This window comes from Gigantopelta aegis, chromosome 10, assembly GCF_016097555.1.
Source record: "Gigantopelta aegis isolate Gae_Host chromosome 10, Gae_host_genome, whole genome shotgun sequence".
NCBI lineage: Eukaryota > Metazoa > Mollusca > Gastropoda > Neomphalida > Peltospiridae > Gigantopelta > Gigantopelta aegis.
The window spans coordinates 61,646,043-61,667,969 of NC_054708.1; the positions used below are offsets into that span (position 1 = coordinate 61,646,043).

Below are 21,927 nucleotides of genomic sequence, written 5' to 3' on the forward strand. Positions count from 1 at the left end.
ATCAAATACCAGACAGAAAATAAAAAGTACAAAGCCATACATAAAAAAATAAAATAATAATAATAATAATAATAATAATAATAATAATAATAAAAATCATTGGTAACATGTTATGATATCTTTTATAATTTAATCTACAAACATTCGTTGACTTGTTTTTTTAAATTATTTTTCTTTATGTCAAGCTATAATTTTCGACAATCAATGCGCTTCATATGAACGAATTTACAAATGGAAGATTAAAGATGTTGGCCTTTACGTTTTCAATCAGTTTAGGTAGACTTTGTATAATATCTGTAGTACCTAATAAGCTGTATACATCGAATAAAATAATATAAATATAGGGTGAATCGACTGAAGTCGTGACATTGCATCAGGTTGTCTTGCCATATAATGATATATATGCCTATGGTTGCATTGCATTGTATGGAATAACATTCTTTTTAATGGGATACATATCGGAAGAATAGGCTGATTATTCAATATTTACGAATTCGCTATGTTGAAGAAAGTCAATCTCAATAACATGGGAATAGATAGCCAAAGTACTGTGCCATTTGAAAGCTAGATGGACATTTGGACGGTTATAACCCTTCTCTGTTATCAGAGATAAGTCTATATTAAAAACATGGAATTTCTGTCTGCCACTGGGTAGACAAAGATTTCAACTCTAATACAGCAATAACCCTATGTTTGATGTTAAATACCATTACATTGATCATTTTCAAGTTCGCTGAGGACAAATATTCGACATATTAACCACTAATACAATACAATACAATACAATACAATAACTTTATTTCCATGTTCATATATGTATAATAAAAACATAGTCTGGTTGACCAGCAAAAATAAAGTACATAAAATTAAATGCTAACATCAAAAAAAAAACTAAACTACAATTCTTGTAGGGAATACACACACTTACAGGAAGAAACCTGACAGTACCCCCTTTCAATAATGTTCCTGTTAAATATGTAGGTGCTGACAGGTTTCTTCCTGTAGTGTGTGTATCAGTGGTTATAAATTTGTTATCAACGAACTTGAAAATTATCAATGTATTGGTTCATGTATTTAATGTCAAAGATAGGGGTTAATTGTTGTATTAGAGCAGGAATCTTTGCCTATTCGGTGGTAGGCAGCAATTCTGTGTTTTCTCTGATGGCAGAGAGCGATTATAACCATCCAAATGTTCGTCTAGCACCTAAACAGCAGAGTACTTGGGCTAGGGAATACACTGTAATTCATTTATGAGCTAACTTGGTAGGTATTAGTTTATAAAAGAAACGACGTTGCCAAGTACTGTGTCTATTAAAATAAACTTTTTTCTAACATCACTGAGTTTTAGTTCCATAATTTTTTTAGTTAATGTAAACTAAAGTTATATGTTGGTGACCAGTACAAACACTACAAGAAAGCACCTGATAACTCCTGAGTAAATTCAGTCAGCCGATTTATGGATGTTTGGTTTCTTCTCTTTTTTTTTAATAATATTAATCTGAGTTGTTCATTAGTAAGTTTCTCTACATTTATTGGACCAGGTTTTTCCATTGTGACTGATTGATGTACCCTGTAAGATGCCTTCCTGTATAACCTGTGGTGGCGAGGACTTTGATGTCTGTGATGGGCTGTTCTACTGTTCAATGTGCCAGACGCAAACTCAGGTGACTCAAAATTACAACAGGGCCAAACCAAGTTGGAGTGCAGCAGGGTTCGGGGTCAAACCCCTCCCCCCACTCTGCCCAAGCTAAAAAAAAAATTCAATATATTTTTTGGCAGTGCTTGACTCGACCCCCCCCCCCCCCCCCCCCAAAAAAAAAAAAAAAAAAAAAAACACAACAAAAAATCCCTTCACTCACCACATTTCTAAACCCCCTGCTAAAGTTCCAGCACACACACTCACCTGTGCAGGGAATGGGTGCAGAACATTTTTTGCATGTTAGTTATAATAAAGCAGTACCGTAGGCCTAAATGATGATATATTTTTTTTTTTTTTTTTTATTTATCTGTTACAGTGTAATGTAATAAAACCTTGATTTTTGTTTCTTAACTATTTATTTTAAAATTATTGTTATAGGCTAGCCATTGTTTTTTAAAGGAATTGGTCCAATAATTTTATATGGGAAAGTGCAGACACATATTTCAACTCGATTTATAATCCTTGTTGTGTGTATATGTCAAGCTATAACTACTTATGTTAAACATTGTTGCCGTGACAGAGTGTTTATACAGACAAAAGATAACATTTTACTAATAAATAAAGAGGTTTATGTAACACTGTTAAATACACCCACCCATCCCCTATAATGCTACATAACGTTTGGACCTACACCCACCCACGCCCTCGTTGATACGTAATATTTGAATGGCCACTAACAGAAGTATTTTACATAAATTCTTCATATATTTTACATAAATTCTACACTTGATTTCCATCAACGTTGATGATATTTTTGCAGGATCTGCGTGTGGAGATGGAAGAGGCTTCGTTTATAGAGATGCCCAGCCGCTCACTGTTGGTCAAGTCTAAAAAATCAGAGAAGAAGATAAAAAAAGGTTTTAAAATGTGGTCTTTAATTTTATACATACTAGTATCAAACTTTACTATAATAGAAATCATTGTCTAACGGTGTGGGATCGATCTCCGTCAGTGGGCCCATTGGGCTATTTCTCATTCCAGCCAGTGCACCATGACTAGTATATCAAAGGCTGTGGTATGTGCTATCCTGTCTGTGGGATGGTGCATGTAAAAGATCCCTGGTTACTAATGAAACAATATAGCTGGTTTCCTCTCTTAGACTATATGTCAACATGACCAAATGTTTGACATCCAATAGCCGATGATTAATTAATCAATGTGGTGGTGTCGTTAAACAAAATAAACGTTAATTTTTTCATTGGTTTGCAGTAGAGGATAAAGGTCGTCCTTGGACTATTTACGAAGGTTACCAGTTTGTACTGAAGGCACAGGTCAGAGCTCTTATTATGCTAGGAGCTGATCCGAAAATTGACGTAAGTATTCATTAGATATAAATCTGGGGCAGTAGCTGGGGAAGGTGGATGGGATGTAACAACATTATTGAATAGTCCATCAAGGATGGCTGTTGACGGTTCATGATCCTTGGTGCCAGGGTAAGCAAAACAGTGGCTATATAATCAGCCTTAAGACGAAGTGACATGACATGAGTGCCTCGTACGAGAATAGCCGATTTCAGAGCAACTGATAAAATTGTAATGTTTGTCTTGTCACAATCAGCTTTTCTCGTGGCTCTTCTTGTGTGTACAAGACAATCATATTGTGTGGAGTAACCTTACGGTGTATTATTCTCCAGTGCTCCATAGATATAGCAAATGCCATAGTCCTGTCTGTGTAAAACTATATTTAAAAGACTACTTTGTGCTAATTGGAAAAGTAACTTACCGTATGTCGAATAAACAGATTTATTTTCTCAAGCAGTTATTTTTTAGGTACAGGGGCAGATTATGGGGGGTTTCCCAGTTGCATGGAACCCCCCCCCAGGCTAAAAAAACCACCCACCCCACTACGTAGATTTAAATTGATGTCCACGTAAAATTTATAATTTCAAATTACTGTAAACCGTGAAACAAATGCGTGCGTATAAATTTCGCATCGTTCGCGTCCAACCTTATGTCGCGAAATTAATACGCATGCACTATTTTCCAGTTTGAAGTGTGCTTAAAGTGATGTCTCGATTTTCTAGTAAACCATAAAGGAAAACACAAACAAAATACAGTCATAATTCAATTTATTGAAAGTTGTATTAGAATATTCATTTTACTAAAGGTAACACAAATAAGTTAATAACTGGTAACTAACACTGATCAGAAACAAAAATATTCAGAAATAATTACTAGTAGTTGTTCCATTTCGCCAGCTCATAAACATAAATCTTGAGCGTGTGAATACTAATGTTCGTTTACTTACGAATGTTTTGAATTGCTAACAGATACGTGTACTAGTAATTAAATTAGTCCAGCCTTTCTCCACCCTGTGGTAAAAACTTCACGTTTCCGCTTTATTTCATCAAACACAGAAACGATCCAGTATGCGTGAATAGGTAAACTTACTGTTTACATGTTTATTGAACAAGCTAACATACACTGCGACTAATTGTTTTGTTTTGAAATATTTTATTGAGAATAAAATTCACAAAAAGATTCACTCAACAGGCACAGCCTATACACGAGCTCTCCTTGATGGCGACTAATCGTTAATTGTTTTATGTAACTTCAATCGATGGCGACTAATCGTTTATTGTTTTATCTACCAAAGGGTGTTAACAGTTAACAACTGAAGCTGTGAGTTGTGATTCTAATACAGGTGAGGTGGGCAGGGCCTAATCCCCTCTATAGACTCTGTACCAGGCACAATTGCTTGATGTAGGATAACAGAATATTGATTTACAGACAGTAACTTTATAACAATTACAATGAGCTGTCTTTTATCCACTTTTTTTTTTGAGCTGTCAACGGTCGTTTGCGAAATTTACATGTCGCGAACATGCGCTAAGGTATACATTCGCGAAAAAAACACGTCGCAATATTAATACGGTTTACAGTATAAACATTTACATATTGTTTCAGAAACCCCCCTTATCTAAAGCATAATCTGCCCCTGAGGTAATATGTCACTGTTCTGAATGTCTGCTGCTAGTACTATGTAGGATTTATATCAGTTGGTGGAGTGCTCACCTGAGGTGTTTGAACCGTAGGATTGAACCCCTTTGAACAGTGGATCCAATGGTGTTTCCCCATCCTTATCTCATGACTGTGGTATGTGCTGTCATTTTTGTTTGAAAGTGCATAAATATAAAATATCCCATTGCCGTTTTATCTACCAGGTTTTTCCCTGAAGAGCATGTGTCAAAATTACCAAATGTTTGACATCCAATATCACATGTTTAATTAATTAAACTTTAATGCAAACTTTGTGTTCTGAAATGTTTTATTAGTTTTTTCTTTAGTTTTTTTCCTTTCTATTTTCAGGAAGTTGTTTTTCGGTTGTGGGCACTGTATCTGTCAAAGATTGAAATTGCTTTCTGCAATGATGAAAAACTTGTTCCAGTCAATTTAGAAAAGTGTGCAAGACACAGGTATGGTAAAACATGGTGTTGTCAAATTTCTTACAACTCATAAATTATAATTTAATATAACACACATGTTGAAATAATAATATGAAGAGTGTAATAGTTATTAATTTTCAGTGAATGTAATAGAATAATCTAGGAGAAGCTGGCCATTCCCATGTTTACGATATCTAAATTAATTCTTATTAGATTTATGGTGATCATATTGTCACTTTGCTTTATTTTTTATTAAAATATTCTTTTCTTAAGTGGTTGGTTTAGAAAAGGCCCATGCTCAAAGTTCTGCATCATCTAATATTTAGTTTGGTTTTGCATACTGTTTAAATGATATTAAATGATATTAGATTTCCTAATGTACATGTCTAAAGTATTTATTTGCCAGAGAGATTTATCGAGGTGACATGGAAAACCCTGAAGTGATCCCAAAGAGAGCTATACGTGGAGCTAAGCGGGCTTCTCAGTTCTGTTCAAAATCAGAGACGGTTAGTAAAATTAGGGGTGTGTGTGTGTGTGTGTGTGTGTGTGTGTGTGTGCATGTACAATAGAGTACAGCAAAACTGACTGAGAATGGTTATAGTGTGATATTATTTCTAATGGACGTTCAAATACTAGACATGACATGCTATGCTCAAGAGTCATTGTTGTGACTAAAGCAACTACATAAATGTTATTTTTAGTACTCATTTGTAAAATAAATGTGAAAAGAAAAACTGATTGACAAATACCATTTTACCGCACCATGATAACATGTTGGGTCTGGAATAGTTCATGCATGTCCTGCATGTGCTGTGAAATATTGAGTGCTGTGATTGGCAGAAATGTCTTACTGTGTATTCGGGATTCCCTGCAGAGTGCAAGCTAATGAAACGCGATGTACCATTTAAAATATTAAAAAATATATATATCAACATATACTGAAATTGAAACTAAAATGTGTAGTACTAATTTAAAAACGGTGCATTGTACTGTGGGTCTAAAATATGAACCACGATTAATCATGGCATCTCTAGTCATTATTTCTATATAAAATATGACAATACAATGTGAGATTGAATGTTACTAATATGGGGTTGAATGTCAGTAACATGGCTAGTCAACTTTGAATGACAGTTCCATTATTATATTCTTTTCATCAGTACATAATTCCATATAAATTGGTGACAGACTAATAAAAGAGACTTTTAGTGATAGTTTTGCTATAAATATTGTATACAAATGTAGTAGTGTTGGTATAAAGTGCTCTGACTGGCAGTAGCTAGTGGAAATTTCCCTATTAGCTCAATTGGTAGAGCACTGGACTCTCGTACTGAGAGTCCGTGGTTCGAATTCCCTCAATGGAGGTTGATATTTTTCTGTTACTGAGAGTCCATGCATCAAATCCTTTCAGTGGAGGTTGATTTTTCTGTTACACAAACATATTCCACTGGAATTATAAATTGTATATAATAGTTACATGTAAATGTATGCTACATCATTCCTATAACTTGGTTTTTGAATTACATTATGTACCATATAAATTGCCTATAATGGGTATATTGCTAGAGTATTTGAATTTTTTTTTACATTTGCTATTTATTCCCATTACACAAAAATAATCCTTAAACTAACGATAATGTTGAATTTAGGAAAATCAACTTTTAAAATCAAAACTGAAAGATGAGGAGTTCTATGAGGGAGATAACCCTGCAGAAGAATCAGAGAATAATGACGATGACTCGTCTAGTGAAGAAGACTTGAAAAAGGTAGATTTATATCAATGTTTCTTGGGAATTTCTTCCACCACACTGTCAGCAGCAGGATAAACTCCTATTTTTAAATAGTTTTTTCTTTTTATTAACATTCTTAGAATATGTTAATTCGTAGGTACGACTTTGTGTGCTGGAAAATGTAGCAATAATTTGAATAGATCTTAAACTAATTCGCGAATCATGAATCAAATGTTGGCCTGTTATAAATAATTACTTGATAGTGCAAAATGGGTTGCTTAGGTTTATCACACACTACTGCAACTAAAAGGTACTCCAAAAATTTAATGTGATTTCACAGTGCATTACACCTTATTGCATGATTATTTTTTCCTTTTTTCATGTTTGAAAAAAATTATAATCAGTATTTTTTAATGTTATATTTAAAGTATTGCTTTGGTTGTTATTGCTATTAAACTTCTTTTTTTGCAGTTTCATAATAATTATATTCAAATATATTTTTAAGGATGGAAAAAAACAAAGGTACAAAAACTATGTGCCAGCCTATGTACGGCGCAGTGACTGGATGCATTTGAAGAAGAATCTGGCATTGTGTCTGCTGGGTTTGATGTTCACTAACAACCTGACGACAGCTGCAGACCTCATTAGGCAAGGCATTTTAGACACACTTTAACTTAATTATGTTAGTCTGTTTTGTTTAACAACGCTACTAGAGCAGTATATGTATATTATATAGCATGTTTTTTAGAAACACTTTTTTTCCAAGATATAAAGGTAGAAATCTCATAGAAGATTTAAGCAAATTTGTAATTTGTGTAATGAGGTTTATATGTGAGAGCGTGTCAACAAATGATCTGTATCTACTTTGAATTGTTAAACCATTTTGTTCAGTAGATTCTATGGAATTAAAATATGTTTGTTTTTTTGTCCTGTATTCACAGGTGGATTAAAGAAGGTACCCTACCCTTTATAGAAGTTACTTCTCTCTTGCCGTCAGATGTGAAGTTTAGCGCATTTGATGTTCACCTGTTTAAATGTGTAAGTATGTGTTCTACATGATGACATATTTTTCCTTTTCTATTAAAAGACGGTGAATATCATACATTCAACAGTTTAGTGTTGATTTCTGATACCTGTGTGTCACTTGCTTAGCCAGAGAGGGGGCATGTGGGCCATGGCCTCCCCCGATTTCTGATATTTGTGTGTCATGTGTATAGCCAGAGAGGGGGGCATGGGAGTCATGGCCTCTCCCAATCACACCTATTTTTCTACACCACAGTATATATTTTCCTGTTGCCTCATAGACAATGTAGTTGTACCCCTTCTCCCCTCCCCCCCCACCCCCCATCTGATATAAAATCCTGTCCATGCAAGAGTTGCAAGAATCCAGGAAAATATTTTTTTGTTTTATTTAGAGACTCGTTAGATTGAGTACAGTCACACAACATTCAGACCTACAAAATTAAATGTTTTGCAAATTTTTATACTTTATCACAGATTTATCTTTTAGACATTTATATTTCTTGTCACTTGGTATCTTGTATGCGTTTTTTTTTTTAAACAAACAATTCATTAATATGTTTCTCTCTCTCTTTTCTGCACAGGAATTTCCAACAGTAAATGGGCTGCGATATGAAACAGCAAAAATGGCACACTTTCTAGGATTAGAAGAGTTCCCTCCCTTCCCTATTGAACAGTTGATCAGCAAATACATTCTTCATATGGACCTGCCAGGTAGAACTGAGTTCTGTCCTTAACCTTTTTAAATGGTGTTTGCCATGTTATATCTTCCTTAAGATACAACTTTAAGATACCTCTTGCATATAACAGCTTTAAGATGTCTCCCATATTACAGCTTTATGATATTTCTCACTATCAGCATTTTAATATAAAATACAGGTTTGGGATATCATTATAGCATTAAGATATTTTCCTCATTACAACTTTAAGATACCTCTCGCATATAACAGCTGTAAAGGGACTGTCCTGAATTTACAACCATTGTAAACTGTGTCTGACCAATAAAGCCTTTTCAATGCCGTAACATACAAATTAAATACATGTTCTTATTTTAAATATCAGTGTCTGTATTTACAAGGTGTTTGTTGTCGTCCTAATGCTTGTAGTAGCCCAAACCGGATTTTACCTCCCAATAATTTTGTATGTATGAAAAAATATATATATCACAAATTAAAGTAAAAACTGAGTGCTACAAACATTAGTATACGACCGCAAACACATTTGATATACAGCCACTGATATTCTAAACAAGAAAATGTATTTAGTATGAAATAGTGGTCGCCAACAAGGCTGTGTTATTGCAAACATCTTACAATGGCTGCAAACTCAGGCTAGTCCCTTTAAAATGTCTCCCACATTACAGCTTTAAAATGTCTCAAACATTACACAACATTATAGCTTTAACTTATCTCCTACATAACAGCTTTATCAGACCCATAGAAACTGGAGGGAGGACTGAAATGTAAAACAATTCTCGTATTTTTTGCCCTCTATATAAATAAAGGTAAAAATATGGCTTGCGCCCCCGCCCCCCTCTCCCAAGAGACTATGGCCCCTCCACTAGAGATTGGGTCCCAACACCAGATATTACTCCTATGGGCCTATTTATATCTCTTAAGTTATAGCTTTTAGATAGTTTTGGGGGGGGGGGGATCGATCCCTGTCAGTGAACCCATTGAACTATTTCTCGTTCCAGCCAGTGCACCACGACTGGTATATCAAAGGCCATGGTATGTGCAATTCTGTCTGTGGGAAGGTGCATATAAAAGATCCTTGGCTACTAATGGAACAAAATGTAGCGGGTTTCCTCTCTTAGGCTATATGTCACAACTACCAAATGTTTGACATCCAACAGCCAATGTCTAATAAATCAATATGCTCTAGTGGTGTCGTTAAACAAAAGAAACATGTATAAAGATATTTAAGTCTTGTTTTAACTTTACTTTATTATAAAGTTGACCTTTAAACAGGTGAGATGCATGGTTTTGTGATGAACTTGGTTCGACAGCAGTCTCCAACAATGATATACTACACAGATCTGAAATGCCGGTACCGAAGTAAAATTCCACCATATGAAGCCATCGCCATGAGCTACATCATCATCACCATCAAGCTCTGGTTTGGCCTTGATGATCATACTGAAAGGTTCGCTTGTGTGTTTATTCATCTGCTTAACTGTGCTGGGGTGTCGTTAAAACATTCATTTATTCATCTGCTTAACTGTGCTGGGGTGTTGTTAAAACATTCATTTATTCATCTGCTTAACTGTGCTGGGGTGTCATTAAAACATTCATTTATTCATTGCTTAACTGTGCTGGGGTGTTGTTAAAACATTCATTTATTCATCTGCTTAACTATGCTGGGGTGTCGTTAAAACATTCATTTATTCATTGCTTAACTGTACTGGGGTGTTGTTAAAACATTCATTTATTCATTGCTTAACTGTACTGGGGTGTTGTTAAAACATTCATTTATTCATTGCTTAACTGTACTGGGGTCTCATTAAAACATTCATTTATTCATTGCTTAACTGTACTGGGGTGTCGTTAAAACATTCATTTATTCATTGCTTAACTGTACTGGGGTGTTGTTAAAACATTCATTTATTCATTGCTTAACTGTACTGGGGTCTCGTTAAAACATTCATTTATTCATTGCTTAACTGTACTGGGGTGTCGTTAAAACATTCATTTACTCATTGCTTAACTGTGAACACAGTTTTAATATAATGACTGTTTTTGTTATATTGTGGCTGATTGAAGGGCATTGGTGGATCCAGAGAGGTGTAACAGGGTCACTTTTTAATTACTTTAAAAAAAAAAATTCATCATCCACTACATACAATACTAAATTGTTTGAAAAAACATCTTTGAGAATCTTTATTTCACAATTTTCAGGAGAGAATGTTCCTAAACGCCTCTAGAAATCTTGCTCCCTTTGGGCTTTTGGCTCAGTTGGCTTCGGCAAACTCAAACTTGCCTTGTTTAGAATTTTATGATCCTCCCCTTTAAATGATGCTGAATCTGCCCCAGAAGGGGTTAAATTAAATTTATGTATTTGTCCAACAAAGTTTTAGAACACACACTCAGTGTATTGGATAGTAGTATTGAATCCTTTTGTCAACCCAGTGGGTTATTCCGCATGCAGCTAGAAAAAAAGAAGTTTTGTTTAACAACATCACTAGAGCATATTGATGTATTAATCATCGGCTATTGGATGTAAAACATTTTGTAATTCTCACATAAAGTCTTTCCATTAGTAGTAAGGGATTTTTTATATGCACTATCCCACAGACAGGATAACACATACCACAGCCTTTGATATACCAGTTGTGGTGCACTGGCTAGAGTGAGAAATAGCCTGATGGGCCCCAAGGGGATCGATCCTAGACTGACTACGCATCAAGCGAGTGCTTTACCACTTGGCTGCGTTCCGCCCAGCCATGCAACTAGTGTCTCATGACTGGTAGTATGTGCATATAAAAGATCCCTTGCTGCTATCTGGCAAGTGTAGCTTATGTGGTAACAGCAGAATAAGTGTCACAATAACTGTTTGTTAAACCCTGTATAGATGTAGTTTTAGATTGTGCCTAGGTGTTGTTAACTAATCATTCCTTTCCTTTCCTTTGTCCCACAATATTAATGCCATTTACAAATAAAATTGTTGGGGTTTTTTAAGTTGTGGATTAATTATGACATTAAATGATTTGGTAAGACATTTTTGTTTAAACTGTTTAATACCAAGTAAAAAAGCAAGTAGGTTACAACATTAATTTTTTAAATATTTTTATTAAATTTCAGATGCCTGTCTACATATTCAAGAAAGCTGACAAAATTTATGAAGAATCGTAAGTTGATTTCTGTTCAGGAGGCTGGGCACTTGCGAACATTTTGACTGGTACTATCATCTTCTGTCACATCACATTCATTTTATGTTAAGTACAAGGACCAGTCTAGCAAGAGATCACTATCACTTTCCCTCATGACAGTGTCTCTTGTTAGTCATGCTAGATTAGCACTGAACAGTTTAAAACTTTGTGTTCTGTCTGTGAATGAAGACATATACACTATACTTGTTGCTAGACTTGTTAAAAAGATTCCCTATATAATAGTATTGTATTCTCAAATCTTGGAACAGTGTTAAAAAAAATTGATTGTTTGTTTAATGACACCTCAGCACATTTTAAACGACATATATTCAGTGTCTATGAAACTTTGTCTGAAAGAAGCAACCTGTTACCACCAAATAGCATTGGGATTTTTAAGTGCAAAACATTTCAGTGAATATATGTGAGTAAAAATTATAAACTTGCACCCACTCAACGTGGATTTTATCAAAAATGAATCCAGTAGTCTCAAGGTTAAACATATGGTGGTCACTGTATAAGACATGTTCTGAGGTATTGTCCTTCATTCAAAGAGCGGGATGTTGCCTGATGTGAGGTCGGTCTAGGATCGATCCCCGTCTTATCTGGCTATTTCTCGGTCTTGAAATGATCCTCGTCCCTTTGGGCTATTTCTCATTGTAGCCAGTGCACCACAGGTATATCAAAAGCCGTAGTATGTGCTATCCTGTCTAAGGGATGGTACATATAAAAGATCCCTTGCAACTAATGGGAAAATGTAGCGAGTTTTCTCTCTTTAAGAAGTATGTGTCAAAACTACCTTTAACTTTGTCATTCATTCATTCATTCATTCAAGGGTAGTTTTGCTGTTTCTTTTAAGATTATGGCGTCAAACTGATTAAAAACAAAGTAAGTACAAACTTCCATGGAAACTGTTTTATGAATGACATTTGATAATGTTTTGTAATTTGTTAGGTTTAAACTTAATATGTCTGTGTTTTGTAGATCAACCCCTATTTGTGTTTGCCGACTGGAAAGCCCACATGACTTTGAAGTTTAAACAACACATAAACCAGACACTGTTGCTGTCGGATACAAGGTAATTATTCTTATCTTGGATGTTTACCACCATCATTCCTAACAGGATACCAAGATGGTTGTGTCGATATGGTGCAGAGCTGTTGTCCACAGCTAAAGCTGATTGGAAATAGCAAGTAGGTGTGTGGCATGGATGGACACAAGTTAAAGTTAAAAGTTTGTTTTGTTTAACGACACCACTAGAGCACATTCATTTATTAATCATCGGTTATTTGATGTCAAATATTTGGTAATTTTGACATTGACATATACTCCTAGAGAAGAAGCCCACAACATTTTTCCATTAGTAGCAAGGGATCTGTAATACACACTCAATGGTCAATCATTGTGCTCTAGTGGTGTCATTAAACAAAACAAACTTTAACTTTGTCATTCATTCATTCATTCCAGGGTAGTTTTGTTGTTTCTTTTAGGATTAATGAACATTTGTTGAGGTTGAAGAAACAAGGACTGGGATCAGGGGCAGAGGGGACTGCAAAAAATGTTGGAAAGACTTAAAATAATGATGCTGTTTTGAGCATCTTAGTATGAATGGACTTACACTAAAATATTTTTTTTTTCTTCATGGAATGGATAATGACATATTATTTTTCCTTGCAGCACCATGGAAGATGTCAGTGATGTGGATGAGATTTTAGAACTCTACTCAAACAAAGACAGCGCCAAGCAGAGATTTGGAATTCAGTATTCGAAAAAATCACTCAGAAGTATGAATAAAGTTTTTTGAGATCTGAGAAATACTTTAAAAATTCCTTCTTTTTAATGCATTAGAAATTTAGGGGGGGCTGGATTTAGCTCAGTCATTAGAGTGCTTGCCTGAGGTGCTTGTGTCTCCATTCAACTGATTGGGGTTTTTCTCATTCCAACCAGTGCACCACAACTGGTCAAAGGTCATGGTATGTACTTTCCTGTTTGTGGGAAAGTGCATATAAAAGATCCCTTGCTACTAATGGAAAAATGTAGCGGGTTTCCTCTTTAAGACTGTCAGAGTTACCAAATGTGTGACATCCAATAACCGATGATTAATTAATCAATGTGCTCTAGTGGTGTCATTAAACAAAACAATTTTTTTTTTTAATTTTGTTTATGTACACACAGTGTCTAATATAACTAGCAAAAATATGTTTTATATTTTCTCAATGGTAAAATAAAACATGACATGATCTATTTTATCTAAAATTTTCTTTCAACAGATTTATTTTCACAATAAAATGCACTTGCTACTTTGGAGCAGTTAATATAAAACTAGTTTCAAAAACTAATGCTCCTTAAATATTCGGGCCTGAGAGAGGTATAAATATTCGGGCCTGAGAGAGGTATAAATATTCGGGCCTGAGAGAGGTATAAATATTGCCACATTGCATTGTGCATGCATGTATCAATAGCTTCACTGTGTAACAGTTATATGTCAGGCTAAACATATCAAACCTTGTTCTATATATATTTTTTTAATTTATATATTTTTTTTAATTCACAGAATCCCTGTTACAGAAAAACCTGTCCTCATCTAGGGTGAAATTAAAAGGACAGGCTGTCAACATAACCTTGACTGATTATGTTCTATTTGTTTATTGTTGTTCATTTAACAGGGTTCAAGCTTAATGATGGATATAAATTGCCATAGGTTAGAAACATCACTGGAGGCACTTTTGTGTTATCGGTAAACCTCATCAACGATGGCAAAATGTATATATACCAGGGCTCAGATTTTCAAAGCTTTCTTAACGCTACGATATAGTAAAACCATCATAGACTATAGTGTTTAACATAGTGACAGCAAAGCTTACAACAGTTTTACAATATTGTAGCGCCAAGATAGCTCAGAAAATCTGTAGCCTGGTGTATATTATTTGCCAGTATACAACATTTGTACATTTGAAATATGACCACATATAGCAAAATAAACTTTTAGTCATGTTTATTTGTTGCAAAAATATTTTTTTTAAATTGCCATAGGCAGGCTCACAACTGCTGTCGGTAGGTCTTGTCACTTAAGGCAATTTTTATAAAAATTGCTATAGGAGACAAACTCTTAAGTTCGAGCCCTGATCTAAGTAGTATGTTCTTTATACTGATGGAAAGAAATAAGAGAACACATGGAATTGTAGACCAAATTTAATTCACTACTAGCATAGTAATGTCTGTATTTCATACCAAGTTGTAATGTGGGATTGAATGTTTGTAGTGTTGAATGAGCTGCCTGTATGTTCCCAGTCAATTTCTGACAAATTAATTGATTTTTGATGCAGTCATTATTTCTTGTTGCTATCTGTGTGATCCTTTATTTCTTTCCATTAGTATATTTATGCTTATTTTTATTCATTTAATAAGCATGTTGTTTATTTTGTAGAAAAAATCTACAATCCAGACCTTAGAAAAGCAATCAAACGTCCGTTTCTCCAACTGTCTGAAAAATGGAGTCAGAGTCGGTCAACTCAAGAAGATGACCAATCAAATGACAGCTTCTATACAAGTAGAGAATATGAAGACCCCATGGATGTTCTGAATGAGTCTGATGGAGAAGTTAACATATTGACTCACAGTAAAGCTTGGGATGGCCTTGAAAAACATGGTCCCAAATTGCAGAGAGAAAGAGAAGACTACTTCCGTCGGTGCACACTGAGACATGTAACTCATTCAAAAGAATTTATCAGTGGATTGAACTTGCATGGACTTGATGAGCACCATGTATCACATTCAACTATGGCCAGGTCTGAAGGCTCACGGAATGACAGCAGTGCATTTGCTGCCATGGATGTTTCGTTTGAAAATGACAGCAGTGAACCTGAGACTGCCATGAACCAAGACATATTTTCCTTGAAGTCTAGTCAAAGAAGCCATATTGGCGAGCAGTCAGGGCCACTCAATGGTGACAGAGTACAGGACCCTTTAACAACAGATGCTCCACCAGATGGCAGCACTGAAAGTGAAATAAATTCTGTTATGGAAGACTTTGTTAATGCTCAGGACTCGTACGTGCTGTATAATTCAAATCCATTGGATAAAGACTGTGTAGTTGAGTACCACAAGTGTTACCATTGGTTGCTGACGGTGTGTGGAGCCATGATTGAAAGTACTGTTGCCGACATCACAGAGTGCGTGAATAATCTACAGAGCATCCTCGTCACCACAGGTGCTCTGTACGTGGGCACGAAACAGTCCACTTGTCAGAGTTTTGTCAAGAAATACATCCACAGTAGAAGAGCCAAATTAAGAAGCAGTCCAGTGGTGAATGCAGATCTCGAATAATGTCATGTAAAGAAATATCTCAAACTGTAAAGAAATGCATGTACCAGGGGTGGATCCGGGGAATATTTGTTGGAGGGAGAGACTAATGGGGGAAAAAGGCACTTGGACCAACTCATTAAAAGGGCATCCCAATTGGTGGAAATAAATAAAAGAAGGTTGGGGGAGGGGGAACTTTGATCTGCCTCTGCACATACCTTAAACTGTGATATAAAGAAATCTGTCACTTTGTGTTGTAAAGAAACAATCTGTCACTGTGTGTTGTTAAATAAACACCACAAACTGTGATATATTGAGAATACTACATGATTGACCATCAGATACCATTTTTACATCATATTATATTACATTTGTTTAATTCATTTAAGAAACATTTTATGGAGCAGTGTCGGTACTATCTGTAGTATCGGTACTATCTGTAGTGTCGGTACTATCTGCAGTGTATGTACTATCTGCAGTGTCGGTACTGTCTGTAGAGTCGGTACTATCTGTAGTGTCAGTACTATCTGTAGAGTCAGTACTGCCTGCAGTGTTGGTACTTTCTGTAGAGTCGGTACTATCTGCAGTGTCAGTACTATCTGTAGAGTCAGTACTATCTGCAGTGTCGGTACTCTCTGTAGTCAGTACTGCCTGCAGTGTTGGTACTTTCTGTAGAGTTGGTATTATCTGTAGTGTCATTACTATCTGTAGAGTCAGTACTATCTGCAGTGTCGGTACTATCTGTAGTGTCGGTACTATCTGCAGTGTCGGTACTTTCTGTAGAGTCGGTACTATCTGTAGAGTCGGTACTATCTGCAGTGTCGGTACTATCTCCAGTGTCAGTACTATCTGTAGTGTCGGTACTATCTGCAGTGTCGGTACTTTCTGTAGAGTCGGTACTATCTGTAGAGTCGGTACTATCTGCAGTGTCGGTACTATCTCCAGTGTCAGTACTATCTGTAGAGTCAGTACTATCTGCAGTGTCGGTACTATCTGCAGTGTCGGTACTATCTATAGAGTCAGTACTATTTGCAGTGTCGGTACTATTTGCAGTACCATCTGTAGTGTCGGTACTATCTGTAGAGTCGGCACTATCTGCAGTGTCGGTACTATATGTAGTGTCAGTACTAACTGTAGAATCAGTACCATCTGCAGTGTCGGTACTATCTGTAGTGTCGGTACTATGTAGAGTCAGTACTATCTGTAGCGTCGGTACTATCTGCAGTGTCGGTACTATCTGTAGAGTCAGTACTATATTCAGTGTCGGTACTATCTGTAGTGTTAGTACTATCTGTAGGGTTAGTACTATCTGTAGAGTCGGTACTATCTGCAGTGTTGGTACTGTCTATAGAGTTGGTACTATCTGTAAAGTCAGTACTATCTGCAGTGTCGGTACTATCTGCAGTGTCGGTACTATCTATAGAGTCGGTACAATCTGCAGAGTCGGTACCATCTGCAGAGTCAGTACCATGGGCAGTGTCGGTACTATCTGCAGTGTTGGTACTATGTGTAGAGTACCATCTGCAGTGTCTGTACTATCTGCAGTGTCGGTACTATCTGCAGTGTCTGTACCATCTGCAGTGTCGGTACCATATGCAGTGTCGGTACCATCTGCAGTGTCGGTACTATCTGCAGTGTCGGTACTATCTGTAGAGTTGGTACTATCTGCAGTGTCGGTACTATCTGCAGTGTCGGTACCATCTGCAGTATCGGTACCATCTGCAGTGTTGGTACTATCTGTAGAGTCGGTACTATCTGCAGTCTCGGTACTATCTGCAGTGTGTGTCGGTACTATCTGTAGAGTCAGTACTATTTGCAGTGTCGGTACTATCTGCAGTGTCGGTAGGCCTATTATCTGTAGTCGGTACTATCTAAAACGTCTGTACTATTTGCAGTGTCGGTACTATCTGTAGTGTCTGTACTATCTGTAGAGTTTGTACTATCTGTAGGCCCCTTCTCGTCTATGAATAACTTGCAGCAAAAAGGAATATCATAGGTAGACCAGTTTCGATGAGCATGAGCATTCGGTTCTAAAGCATATCAGTATTTATAAACAGACAGTTGTTATCAAAATAGCTACCTCTTTCTTAGTAATTCTATGCTTCAAACAAGCACTAAACTGGCTGCTATTATATGTAACAAAATGTACCGCACATGCGTCAAAAACTAACATGCATTGGCTGTAAATATTGTTCACTACGTAACCTGTTTCGATGAGTAAAAGGTTTAGTGGTATAGCTTACAGCCAAAACTTTCTGACACAAAACTTTTCATGTTTTATAAAAAAAATGTATGTTGTTCAACAAAACATGTACTTATAATAATTTATACAAATTATTTTAAATATTTTAAGGCAAATTACAAAATGGAGTATATAACAATTGTGATGTCATGCAATCGTGGTATTAGTTGAACAAATGAATGGTTATAATGGTAAAATTGTTTGGTTAAAATATATAAGCTGCATTCTGAGTTTTTATAAATATATAAGCAGATATCCAAAAAGCTATTTATGTTAAGGACCATATATTTTTGGCAAGTATCAGTAAAGGTCGTTTTGCCAGAAAACACCGTGACAGTTGTATGACTTCAGTAACTAGACAGTAGTAGAGTTGAGAACAGACAAAAATAGTTTTTAAAATTGAGGGTTTTTTTCAAATAACATTAACAGTCTTTGAAAATCATAGAAAAAAGAAATGTGCCATATTTATGAGTGCATTAAGTTCAATCTTACTTTCTTTGCACATTTTAACCTTATTTTTTACCAACATTTCTGTGAATGTGACAGACATTTGTTTACTAGCAAAAGTCAATGATGTCAGAAATCTTCAAATGTATGTTCTGTTGCGCATAAACAACGCAACCACCGAAACAAGTCAACGGACAATACAATAAATATTTGGCTATGAACACTAACCAATCACAAATTTTGTGTATTTTGGGTTTGTTTGTTTGGGTGGGGTTTTTTTCACGTAAATTAGGTTTCTCATCCAGATTTGACACCTGTATTTTCCCAACAATTCCAGATTGTAATGCCACCCCAAAACTTGTCGTTGTTCTTTGATAAAAAGCTGACAGTAACCTCTACTATTCAATAATATTTCCATGTATTTACCTTTCTGACACCCAATAGCCGATGTGTATTTTTGTGCTGGGGTGTCGTTAAAGATTCATTCATTCATTCATTCATTCTACTATTCATTCTACTATTCAACTCCATTAAAAAAAAAATTCATTTTCATTTCTGCTCATCATTCAAGTCAAATGTTAGGTCCAGGTAACCGAACCGAAGCATTTATTTATAATTCCACAGTTTGAAATGTCTGTAAGTGGCAGCTTAACAGAGGTGTGTGTGTGTGTGTGTGTGTGTGTGCGTGTGTGTGTGCGTGCGTGTGTGCGTGCGTGTGTACTTCACACAACCAGGCTGACAGTAGTGTTGCATCTTATTATCACCGTTGTCTGATGCACAATTACTGATTTTATTTGGGGGGGGGGGGGGGGGGGGGGGGGGGGGGAAGGATGTAGCCCAGTGGTGAAGTGCTCGCTTTCGTGGTTGGTCTGGGATCGATCCCCGTTGGTGGGCCCATTGGGCTATTTCTCATTCCAGCCAGTGCACTATGACTGGTATATCAAAGGCCGTGGTATGTGCTATCCTGTCTGTGGGATGGTGCATATAAAAGATCCCTTGCTGCTAATGGAAAAATGTAGCAGGTTTCCTCTGATGGCTATGAGTCATAATTAGCCCTACTAAGTGTTTGACAGCCAATAGCCAATGATTAATTAATGTGCTCTAGTGGTGTCGTTAAACAAAACAAATGTCTTTATTTGTTGATAATGGAGTCATTAAATCATTTATTTATTTATTTATTTATTCATTTGTTCATTCATGCATGTATGTATGTATGTATGTATGTATGTATGTATGTATGTATGTATGTATGTATGCATGCATGCATGCATACATGCATACATGCACACATAATTATATTAATTTATTTGTTAACTGTTTATGTTCAGATTCTCACAAACGTTTTATGGTTTGTTTCCAGTTTCATTGAATGCTCCACATCTGGCATATTAAAGGTCATTGTACGTACTGCGGGAAATGTGCTGTAATTTAGCATATGTGTTATCTGTGTCTTCCTGTTCGCTGTTAGGCACGCTGTCCTGGGCACATTATTAGAATCAGACAAAAACCACCCTCCCGTCTCGTATTCGTCTACGTGTGAATGCATGTTATGTGATTAGGCCTGAACGGCAGGTACAGGTAGGCACTAGGGTCTGAATGACGTGTGGGATTATAGAACTATTGAAGTTAACAAAGGAATCACACACCGCCCATCAGATGGCCCACATATTTGTGTAAGACCCATGCAGTAATGTACTACAGAAAACATATATATGTATACAGAACAACATTGGAAACGCATAATTGAATGAAAGAATATTTAACGAACCTCACATGTGTTTTTGCAGAAGCGCAGGCCCGTAGCCAATGGTGGGTCGGGGGGGGGGGGGGGAGAGGGTCGGTCGACCTCCCCCCCATACAGGTGGCTTTTTTTTTTTTTTCGATATGCCCCCGGACCCCCTAAGCACTTCGTGCCTCACCACAAGACTAAACGACCTTCAAAATCCTGGCTACGGGCCTGAAGTGGGGAGGGGGATCAGGAGTCGAACACAGCTCTGCTCAAGCACATTTCCCCCCAATACACTTTCTGAGGGAGCATCACTCGACCCTCCCCCACACATACTTCGGTCGCCACAGTCTAGATCACTCCCCCGGTGTGAAACAGAGGTATACGTATGGCAACCATCAACAATGCAAAACATTTAAATCATTAATTAAAAAAAAAAAACCAAAAAATATTCACAAAATAAACGCATAAACGAAAAACAAAATAACACATTTGTTTTTTAAACACAAAAACAAACGCCAAAAACCAATATTTGCAAAATATTAAAAAAAACACATGGCCAAACGAAGTCTGATTTAAATTGGATCTCTGTTAATTTGACGCCGGAGGCTTCTGTTTGTAGAAACTAACGTGAGTGAATGCCTTTTTTGTGTCCAGGTGATCTTTCGCCTTGAATATTCATTGGGAATGCGTTGGTGAAATATGGAGGGTCATCTGTACGTTGGATAACGTAAGATCTTGCTAGCGCAGATTCTTAAGACGGTGTGGACCGTAAGACCGTGTTTCAGTCAGGTCGCCAAGGACGTATAGTTAAAAGAAAAAGAATGTTGGTCATTTATGGAAGTCGTATTAACTATTGAATAAATGGTATGTGTAAATGACAAATGCAACCTTGCACGAAATCGACCTTTCACCTTCCTTTGTTTGAAGTTGATATTCTGCCCCCAAACTACCCCATCGAACGTGTTGCTACTCCAGTTGTAAACCTAAACTGTTCACGCTGTTCTGTTGGTTTTGATAAATTTACTTTTCACCCCCCCCCCCACACACACACACCACCACCACCACCAGAATGTTTATTCCTTCTTTTTTCCCCTTGAATAATGATTAAATTGGTTCAAATATATTCGGATAGAGCTATTTTTAGTATTGACCATGTTGTATATTAATGAGTTAAAATATCCACCTACTTTGAAAGCTATATTTTTTTAATTCTTGCCTTTTCTCTTCTCACATCAATACTGATTCAGCACAACAACAAAAACGAATAGTAAATAACAGATTTAGGAATCCGTTAATACTCCAGCTAATGCAGTTTTCTGTTATTAGTCCCCTACCGGTCCAACCTAAATCACAAAGCCTTGATATATTGAGGTGAAATTGTGTGTATATTTTTATTATGTATTGTTACAGATCAAGTTTGACTTTCATGGCGATTCACCCATTTTTGACGGATTTGTGGCCCTTGAACTTAGGAGATGTGAAAATTTGTTTTCTGGAATTTGTATTCA

At 36.3% G+C, this 21,927-nt stretch overlaps 1 protein-coding gene across 2 annotated transcripts; it reads left to right on the top strand.

The window, feature by feature from the left end:
• Positions 1–220: 220 nt before the first annotated feature.
• On the top strand, positions 221–18,928 carry LOC121384245 (TATA box-binding protein-associated factor RNA polymerase I subunit B-like). 2 transcript variants are annotated; one of them, XM_041514531.1, is made up of 15 exons: positions 221–276; positions 1,542–1,664; positions 2,460–2,556; positions 2,909–3,012; positions 5,008–5,114; positions 5,491–5,590; positions 6,734–6,850; positions 7,320–7,462; positions 7,756–7,852; positions 8,419–8,548; positions 9,805–9,979; positions 11,635–11,681; positions 12,684–12,777; positions 13,377–13,483; positions 15,127–18,928. In XM_041514531.1, the coding sequence occupies exons 2-15, from the start codon at positions 1,578–1,580 to the stop codon at positions 16,023–16,025; spliced, it is 2,304 nt and encodes a 767-aa protein (XP_041370465.1). In that variant the 5' UTR covers positions 221–276; positions 1,542–1,577; the 3' UTR covers positions 16,026–18,928. The 2 variants fall into 2 exon arrangements, with proteins under 2 accessions (XP_041370465.1, XP_041370466.1); XM_041514532.1 differs by lacking the exon at positions 221–276 and having other exon boundaries at positions 1,067–1,664.
• Positions 18,929–21,927: the final 2,999 nt, after the last annotated feature.